The following is a 10,317-nucleotide window of genomic DNA, read 5'->3' on the forward strand; positions in this document are numbered from 1 at the left end:
CCTGAGTTTCCAAAAATCTTCCCTTGTCTTCTATATTTCCCTTCAACACCATTTTCTGTCACATTCAAAAAGTAAGATGCTTCATCTCACTTATTTTGCAACTGGAGAATGTGGGCCGTTCAGGACAATTGACATGTGCAGCTGGTGTCACACCAATCATTTTATTGTGGATAAAATGAGTAGAGTTGTACAAATTACTATAGTAATTTCATCACAAAATAAAGTCTTACTGCACTGAGAGATAGTAAAATTAATGGAGCCAGTTTGTCTTTTCCTTACTATACGCCATGGTCCTCCGTTGTAGAAGAATACACTAGACAGAGATTTCTTTAATTATGAGCCTTCCTTTTGCTAAATTTTGTCTGTAGGGCTGACCAGCATGTGTTTCATTCTAAGTGACCATCACTCTTATTTTCAGCACTTCCTCCACCAATAACTGTCCTGTGTGTTGTCTACAACATCTTTAATGCTGGTTGTGAGGCAAGTTAACTGTACAGAATACTATTGTCTAGATCAGCGGTGGGCCGCGAGACAGTTTGTGTACATTGACTGTCCACAGCTTCCAGGGGCCACAGTTCACTGTTCCCAAACAATGGGAGCTGTGGAAAGCAGGGCTGCCCAGAGGATTCAGGGGGCCTGGGGTCTTCGGCAGTGAGGGGCCCCTGCTTTGGCTGTAATTCGGCGGCTGGGGGGTCCTTCCGCTCTGGGACCTGCCGCCGAAGTGCCCCGAAGACCCTGACGGGCCGTCTGTGGTCCATAGGATGCAGGTTGCCCGCCACTGGTCTATATCCTCCAGCAAAACCTTTTGTTTAAGATAATTTGTGCATTTGATTTCTACTAATGTAACTTAACTGTTTCCTAGCTCAGAACATGTATGTGCATTACCTGTTCTCCAATGTCTTGTGGCTGATTCCCTACAGCCACCCTAGCAATCCCTGGAAGATCAATCAGTGTCAGATCTGGAACATTTGGAGAGCTAATTTCGAGGGAAATTATTTCTTGGCTAATGCCCACTCCTTCACCAGCTATTGCATTCTGGGCTACAAAGGAGAAAAGGGAAAGACCAGAAAAGAAAATTTTAGAAACTCCTCGTGGGAATTTCAGATTAGAACATATCAGAACTGGAAAGCTCCTGTTGCCCCTTGGGATTTTTTTTTAATTATTTTATTTATTTTTTTTAAAAGAAAGGCATTTTGGGATCCAATCCTGCCCACACAAAATCCCATGGAAATCAATGGGGTATGATTGGACTCCTTTTCAGGATTTGAGCCTTAATAAAAATTGAAGAATACACTGTCTACGAATTAAACTTTCAGAAATCTCAATGTACAAAAATCAAATACATGGAGCTGTTTTTATAAAAAAATTATATAGTGATACAATAAAATACTTAACATTTATATAATTGGTTCCTCATCTCCAAAATGCTGGACACGCATTAGTTAATCCTTGACAACCTTGCAAGGTAGCAAAGGGTTATTATACACATTCTATAAACAGATGCAGTGAGGTACAGAGATTAAGTGACTTGTCCAAGATCATATAGCAAATCAGTGGCAGAGTCATGAACAGAATAGAAGGATATAGAGCGCCAGTCCTCTGTTTTAACCATCAAACACCACCTCACAGAAGTGTGGAAGTACATACAACTGATTTGTTGATTCAAAATAACATCATTTTTATAGCTGTGTATTTCTGCTATTTCTTGATATCAAAATAAATAATTTCTCATGAGAAAACTTCAGTCGCATAATTAGCTTATTTGACTTTTATGTCACTTACCTTGCTACCATACCAGTTTTTTTTAAATTATTTCTTGAAAACCTCAGAGAATAAATATATATGTAAAAACAAAATGTTATGACCAATAACAATGTAGGTAACTACACAAGCTAAGCCAAGGACAATCAAACCTTAAACTTCAGGGCATAAGCTGATAGCCCTTGGGGTAAGAGAGGTGTTTTCTCCCAGCATGTAAAATGCTGCAATGCCACTAAGATCAGCTGAGTTGTGCCGCTTTAGTCCAGCTGTGAATGTGGCTCCCTGTGTTCTTTGCACTCTCAGCAGTCGTGATCAAGGTTTTAATTTGGGAAATGTTATGCTGCCTAACAGAAGGGAATAAAGGATGAAAAGAAGGCTCTGATGAATTAAATCAGAATGCAATAAATAGCACTTACCTTTTCTTATTTCCTTATCCACCACTGAGGGATTGTGGAGTTCTTCATCTATATCCAGGTAACTAATTTTCCCTTTCCATTCCTGCTGAGGAGCCAGTTTTTTCAGTCTAAGCACTAAGGGACATCTGGTGGTAATACCTGCAGTTGTCCATAAAGAGAGTTAATTCTGTTAACTATCATCCTTGTTACTTTGAATGGGTACAGAGCACCCCAGAGAATGTAGCTTTTCCCACAGTATGCAGAAGAATGCCCAAAGCGTTTCAGTATGTTCACACAGCTCACACACTATGGAATATCTGAGAGTTGGAAAAGCATGCTGGGCATTGGTAGGGCAGAGAGGAAAACTATCATCCCATTTGTATGCAGCACTGCGCAGTGACCATATTTTAAAAGTTCTTTCTGTTTTGAAAGATTTCACATTTGTTTGAAAGCTATTTCATATACTTAAAGTGGGTAACGGAAACCAGTAATATATATCTGAAGAGAGAGGAAACTTTAAAGGTGTGCGTATGTATGCTAGATGTTTTATACTTTTAAAATAGCTGTTCAGTATCATATCTCTACTATAGAATTGTATCCCGATCCGGTTCTATAGTAGGGAGATCATTTTGTATTGCATAGACTTGTTTAAATATTCTGTAGATGTATTAATTTCCATAGATTTTTAAGAGTAATTTCTATAGAACCCTGTTAGGAGTGCTAGTGACAATGTAGGATTCAGGCCTGTATTTTCACCTGAGATAGTATTTTGGGTTTTGCTTGCTGTTTAATTTTTTGATACACATACATTCTTACTAATATATATGAACAAAAGGATCCTTATTAATATGTGTAAACAAAGGACAAAGACACTGTATACGTTGCTTCTGCCTAGCTAGATGGGTTTGTTAGTATAATGGGAACAGATAAGAGCAGTTAAAGTGTTACTGGGATGGTGGGAGTATAATATACAAACATGCAACTCTTATCTCAAGGCAAGGTCAAGCAATAAGTTGGGAGGCGCAAGGGTGGGTTGGGGGGAAGATAAAACACTAAAAGGCCAGAGAAATGCCTGCCCTTGACCGTAGCACATTCTCATTCCTTACCCCTCCGTTGGGGTACAAAAGAGGTCAGATGAAGGGCTTGTCTACATCACAAAGTTGCAGCGCTGGTGAGGGGGTTACAGCGCTGCAACTTAGGAGGTGTACACATCTGCAGGGCATCACCAGCGCTGCAACTCCCTGTTTGCAGCGCTGGCTGTACTCCCGTTTTGTCTTGGGTGTAGAGGATCCAGCGCTGGTGATCCAGCGCTGGTAATCAAGTGTAGACACTTACCAGCGCTTTTCTTACCTCCGTGGAATAAGCAGGTATCCCAGCATACCTGAGGAAGCCTCTGGTAATCAAGCTGGTCTCCTTCCCCGGTTTGCTCTCGCGTTCCCCGAACCCTGAGCAAGCAGGTCTCCTTCCCTGCGGTTTGCAGAGTGGTTCGGGGAACGCGAGAGCAAACCGCGGCAAAGCTGGTCTCCTTCCCCGGTTTGCTCTCGCGTTCCCCGAACCTCCGTGCAAGCAGGTCTCCTTCCCTGCGGTTTGCAGGGGGGTTCGGGGAACGCGAGAGCAAACTGCGGCGAAGCTGGTCTCCTTCCCCGGTTTGCTCTCACGTTCCCCGAACCCCCCTTGAAGCCGCCCAACAGCGCTGCAGTATGGCCACATCTAACACCACTTGCAGCGCTGGTTGCTGTAAGTGTGGCCACTCTGCAGCGCTAGCCCTATACAGCTGTACTAATACAGCTGTAACAACCAGCGCTGCAAAATTTTAGATGTAGACATACCCGAAGACTCCAGACCCATGACCCCCACCCCCCAAACAGAACATGACCATAAACTGTAAGCAGTGGGCGTGCATTTCAGGTATAATTATGCCTGTGGAGGAGTGAGGGACGAGACACTGTGAAACATGCTTTGCGGCATCAGAGTTATGATATACATGCTTGCTGGAAACTAACCCAATAAACATCACATTGCCTGCACTTTGGACTTCTGGTCTTCTGTTTCCTGTCTGCATGACAAGAACCAGGGGAGAAGGTGAAGGGAAAGCCCTCTAACAAACCTTGTTTAATTTTAATAGATTTTAAGGCCAGAAAGGACCGTTATGACCATTAGTCTACATAACACAGGCCATAGAATTGCACTCAGTGATTCCTGCATCAGGCCAATATCTTCGTGTCATGCTAGTGAATATCTTTTAGAAAAACATTCAGTCTTGATTTTCATAGACCCCTATTGGTTTCAACTCTATTAATCTCCATGGCACTTTCCCTTCGGAAATAGCAGCCAAACTTGACAGATATAAAAAAGGAGGAGACTTCCACTCTGGCCAACCGCACACCCCGAAGGTGTGAAGATGAAGCAAAGATGCAGAAGAGTGCTCCGGAAGTACTGTGGTTTACCTGCTGTGTCCCTGGCAGTTCTTCTGTTGTTAGACAGAGAAAAGTGGTTCAGAATAACACCACCTTTTACAGAGCTTTAACATAGTGTCTTTCGTAAATACCTGGAACACAATGCATGTGTCTCCTGTTTAGACACTAGCTTCAGCATATGCTGTCAGATGGTCTTTTGAGTGCCCATACTGCTGCTTCTGCTTGAGTCATGAGAGTTGCAGGCAGACGTCCTGCTGTGCCAACACAGAGTTCTCTGGAACAAACGTTACTATTATCTGGCTAAGGAGTAGTTGGTTCCCTCCACACAATTACCTTTTCTGAATATAAAGTCAACATGGAAACAGAACATTTTGATGTTTCTCAAAATAATTTTTCCAAACATTGTTTCACAATTAAGTCTGGAATACAAAGTTTTATTCCCTTAGGGAACTAAAGCAAATTTCAAAATAGTGGAATTTCCCACAAAAGGGATATTCCAGTTGCCGCACAATTCTCATCATAACAGTGTTTTCTGAATGATGGGATTGGGAAAATACAAATTCTTTCGGGTTGTGCCAGGGACGAATCTTAACCCAATTTTTAGTGTCCCCAAACTGACATGAATTACAGAGTATCAGACAGAAACACACCACTGCGACTCGGGGAAGAGTCAGATTTCTGACATGAAAAGCTAAGAAGTAAATTCTTACCACTGCCTCTAGGAAGAGCGACACCGGACAGGGCTTCTAGAACCGAGCTTTTTCCAGAACTCTGGTCTCCAATCACTGCAATTGCTGGCAAAGCCAGGTCCTTTTCTACTCCGAGCGCTCTCAGGGAGTCAATGAGATCAATACAGGGACGGATTTTCTCCTCATATTGGTTGTACAAGGTGTGTTCTGCATTCTGTAAGAATAACATTACATTTCATTTGAGCTTGTTTCACAGAATCAGGCATAGTTAAACATGTCTATGCCATAAATGATGTACATCAGCAGCAAACTGTACTTCACCCCACCATACTACTCGCTTTGTACTGTGAGCTACAAGCCTTCTATAGTATTCTTGACAAGGTAAACACATTTCTGTAAATTCAGCAAAATTTAGCTAATTTGCACCAATGGCTGAAATATCTATTGCAAATTACTGAATTTTATAAATTAGCAAGTAAGTGAATACACAATAAGAAAAGCAAGAACACCACCTCATCAAATGTCCTTTGTTCAGTCTTCGTACTTCTATCAATTTCTATTGAAAACACTGAAGCCTCATGTAAAAAAAAAAAAAAACCCACCAAAAACTCAGATCCCATTATATCTGTTTAAAGTTTCTTACTGTGACTATTTATTAAGATATACATTCAAAGGGAAAGTTGGAGTTAGGTTGTGGCCCTTCTATTTTCTATGCCTACATTTTTTTACACCTGCAAATGAAATGCAGGGCAAATCTTAGTAATTACACAACTGAGCACCTGGCCTCCAATCCTGGAAATATTTACGCATGTGATTTACAAAGTACTATATGAGTCAAAGGGATTTACACATGTGCATGAAGTTAAACATGTGGTTAAGCGTTTGTGTGTGCAAGTCACACACAGACACAAAACTGTTTTGATCTGTGTCTGCAGACTGTGTCTGCAGAAGTGAGCCCAGACCACTGAAAATTCAGCCCTGACACAGCTGAACATTAATCTCAGAGTCATCAGTTTTCACTCAAATGCCAAATATGTGACTTGCCTTATTCTTTTGCTCTTGGAAATGATATATTCTCCCTTGCTGTTTCATCTTCTCTTGATGATATTTCTCAGCAGCAGCCCAGTGAGCTGAGTCTATGTGTCTCTGAATCATCTCATTCCACTCTGGAGGTGCACTCTGCATGCCAGGGTGTGGCACTGCAGTAGCTCCTTTTGACTCTGTTGGTTGCAGTCTTGTTAAAGCTTCTTTTGACTGTGTTGGGAATGATCCTGGAAAAACTGCTTTAGTATGGGCCGGGAAATATCCTGGGAAAGCTCCTTTTGATTGGGCCAGGTGGGATTCTGTAAAAATTGCATTTGACTGCGCTGAGAGCGATCCTGTAAAAACATTCTGTGCCGGTGCGGGCGATGTTACAAAACTGTCTTCTGACTCTGGCGGGAGAGGTACTGCAAATTCTTCTTCTGACGGAGTTGGGAATGATCCCGCAATAACTGCTTGAGACTGTGTTGACAGTGATGCTGCAAAAGCTGCATTTGACTGTGGGGGGTGTCTTCCGCCAAGGAATACTTGTGATTCTTTGGCCATCAAATAAGCTTCAGGCCTTGACTGTGCCGTTATCCTGCGCAGTGATGGTTTATACATTACCTGTCTGCTTCTTTGCTTGCCAGATGAAGATGCCCAGCAGCTCTGGGACTTGTTCATTAACTGTCACTGAAAAGCAAATGTCTAGTCCAGCAACTCTTCTGTATTGCTCTGAAAACAATACGTGGTCTTGAATGGATTCAGCTCTGCAATAGTAATAACTACAGAGAAAATCAAAACCATATTGTTATTGCTTGGGCCAGATCTCTGCTGGAACCAGCTGGTATAATTGTTTTCAAACCAATGGATCTGGGTTGGTTTGTACCCAGCTGAGGTTCTGACCCCTTATTTGTACTGCATCACTGTGTTGAGTTAGTCCAAAAAAAATGCCAATTATTTTTAATGAGAGATGTTGAAACATTTTAACATTTTCCCAAATTCCCCTCAAAAATGATCAGGTCTCAAAAAATGATTTTCAATCGTTTTTCTTTTCCATTAAAAAAAATCAGAACATTTTGACCAAAGTTAAAAAAAATTGTTTCCCTCTCCCCACATTATAAGTTGAAAAAACATTTTTTCATCAATAAAATGTTTTGATGGAAAAAATTGTGAGCAGCTCTAGCAGTGTGATAGAGGGTATGAGCAGAATGCTTCTGTCCCACGAGTGTCCTATTTAAAGCCCAGATCCTGCAAATACTCACTCTCACATTTAAATTTACTTGGGTGAGTTGGGAGTTTAGCACGTGTGTGTCTACAGCAGGGGTGGGCAAACTTTTTAGGCCAAGGGCCACATCTGGGTGGGGAAATTGTATGCAGGGCCAGGGCAGTGGATGGGATGTGGGAGGAGGTGCAGTGTGCAGGAAGGGGCTCAGGGCAAGGGATTGGGGCAGAGGATGGGTGCAGGGCATATGAGGGGGCTCAGGGAAGGGGGTTGGGGTGCACAGGTGGGCAGGGTGCAGCAGGGAGCTCAGGGCAGGGGGTTGGGGTGCAGGAGGGGTGCGAGCTGCACGCAGGGAGCTTAGGCAGGGAGTTGGAGGGTGAGGTGCAGAAGGGGTTCAGGCTCTGGTCCGGTGCCACTTACCTCAAGCGGCTCTGGGGTGGCAGCAGTGTGCACCGGGGCCAGGGCAGGTTCCCTGCCTGCCCCGTCCCTGGCTCCGCGCCTCTCCCAGAAGCACTGTGGCCCCTAGGGGACGGTGGGTGCAGAGGGCTCTGAGTGCGCTGGCCTTGCCGTGCCTCCAGGTACCTCCCCTGAAGCTCCTGTTGGCCGCGGTTCCCCATTCCTGGCCAATGGGAGCTGTGGGAGGCGGTGCCTGGAGGCAAGAGCAACACACGAAGCCCTCTGCCTCTGACCTGGGGGCCGCAGGTACGTGGTACCAGTGGCGCCATGGGCCAGATCCAAAGCCCTGAGGGGCCAGATCCAGCCCGCAGCAGTAGTTTTCCTACCCCTGGTCTACAAGAATGGGGCCTAAATGGACAGTTGGCAAACAGAGGTAAGAAGCACAAACCAACACTCCACTCTCCAGCCTTTTTTTTTGTGGAGAGTTTCCATTAGCCTGTGGATTTAGAGAAAAGACATTTCATTTTTCAAAAAGGCAAATCCGGCCAACTGGTGGCTGGCTCTTTACAAGTGGGACACTCCCTTTGCTTAAAAGTGGCCTGTGAAAGAACAAAAAAGGGGTTGTGGCCTTTTTGCTGCATTGTATTGTGAAAAGGAGAATTGGAAGTTTACTCTTTTTTTCTTTTCCTGTTTAGTTTTAATGTGGTAAAAATATAGGTCTTGTCTCCCCTCTTTGTCCTGGAAGAGTCTGGAGAAATAGGAGGTTCATGATCTCACAGTTACTAGACTGACAGAGAGGCAGTGATTTTTTTTCTTTAATGCAGTTGGTTTAAAAATGGAGGGGACGTTTATTTTATTAAAACCCTACTTAAGTGAGATGCTTGAAAAAAGAATAATAAGAAAAAATTCTTTAGTGGAAGTATCATAACCCTCATCCCTTTAATTAATGGCTGATCCAGACTTCCGGCTCTTCTAAAACAAGCTTATAGCAAATGGGGAAGACTAGACTTGACATTAGTTACAGTTCTAATGCATAAAAGGGGCAGCAGGAAAAACAAAACAACAGACTTTAAAAAAACAAACCAAGCCCGCCCAACCGTTTAGGGTTTCTTTATACTTCATGACCAAGAAAAAAATGGTATATGTCCATTAAAGTCACCTTAAACCAACACTTTGCAGGCCTTCAGTCCTGGCCCTGAGACAGCTGAGCAAGATTGGATAGAAATCAGTCCTAAAATGCTCCTGAAAACCCCTGTTGGTCAGTGGAGACATCTTATCCAAGGAAAAAATACATGGTTGAAATAGAGACAATATTTGGAAATGAGAAAAAAAACAAAAAAAAGCAATTTTTTGAAAAAATTGTCATTTTTTTAAACTAGCTATAGAGCTGAATGAATTTTTTTCAAATTTTGTGAAAAAATTATATTTTCCAAAAGTATTCCACAATTCTCTCCTCTTTTTTCCCACCCTCTTTTTGTTGTTGTTCATAGGATGTCCAGTAATAAAGTCACACATATTATTTTCCTCCAGAGCAACCTGTATCCCATTCATCAATATAATGATGGATTAATTTTTCCCTTGCTTTCATGTATTTATCTCCCAATGTTTCATTAATCCATTCCTAAATATACATTAAATTTTACCCATTGATTTTGTTAGTAATGAAAATTATGCATTAATTTGCACAATTATTTTAATATGTGAACCTGACTAGAATCCTGTTCACTTTTCCATAGCTGTCTTGGAGCTGTGGTGCTAAAAGAAATAGCCAAAACTTACTTAGTCACTAAATCAAGCAACTATTGACACTAAATGCATAGGGGGGCCTGACTATTTAGTAAGAAGGTGGCATTTTCACACACCGCCTTTCCCAAACGCATGAAAAGTGGCACAGACTTCTGCCTGCAATATTATTGTGATTTCCTCAGAATTACTGGCTCTAAACCCCATTCTCTTTGTTATATTTTAATTCCATGCAGCTTCCCACAGGAACGAAAATTTGAGCGGACACAGTGCTCACAGCACTGAAAACAATTAGATGGTTATCCAGGCTATTAGGCTGATTTCCTGTAACAACTCCAGCCTTCTCAACACACAAACACTTAAAAATGCATCACACTTCAGCAATTTAAAACTTTGGCTCCCAAATACATCCTTATAAAGAGGAAATAATCGTATTTATTTTGTAACCTGTATCCATATGCTGGTAGAGATACTGATCATTTTATAGGGAGAAAACCTGTGCCGAAAAACTCATTTATTCTTCTCTCTTATTTCAGATATCCTTACAGTGTCTACCAGCCTACCCACATTTAGCTATGAAAAGAGATGAATTAAAGATACAAACAAACTTTTAAATAGTTACTGAAAAAAGGAGAAAAATTCCTACCTGCCTTGTACTCAGCCCAACAGGA

The 10,317-nt window shown here is 42.2% G+C and overlaps 1 protein-coding gene across 1 annotated transcript in view; it reads right to left on the reverse strand.

Moving 5' to 3' along the window:
- The window catches only part of LOC115658455 (interferon-induced GTP-binding protein Mx2-like), a 33,162-nt gene extending 22,845 nt beyond the window's left edge, over nucleotides 1-10,317 (reverse strand). The window contains exons 1-5 of the mRNA XM_030577407.1: nucleotides 10,293-10,317; nucleotides 6,307-7,067; nucleotides 5,284-5,476; nucleotides 2,178-2,315; nucleotides 886-1,040 (exon numbers count right to left, since the gene is read on the reverse strand). Of these exons, the coding sequence (XP_030433267.1) occupies nucleotides 886-1,040; nucleotides 2,178-2,315; nucleotides 5,284-5,476; nucleotides 6,307-6,966 (1,146 nt within the window). The 5' untranslated portion in view covers nucleotides 6,967-7,067; nucleotides 10,293-10,317. The remainder of the gene's footprint in view (nucleotides 1-885; nucleotides 1,041-2,177; nucleotides 2,316-5,283; nucleotides 5,477-6,306; nucleotides 7,068-10,292) is intronic.

The sequence above is a fragment of the Gopherus evgoodei genome, chromosome 1 (genome assembly GCF_007399415.2).
Source record: "Gopherus evgoodei ecotype Sinaloan lineage chromosome 1, rGopEvg1_v1.p, whole genome shotgun sequence".
NCBI lineage: Eukaryota > Metazoa > Chordata > Testudines > Testudinidae > Gopherus > Gopherus evgoodei.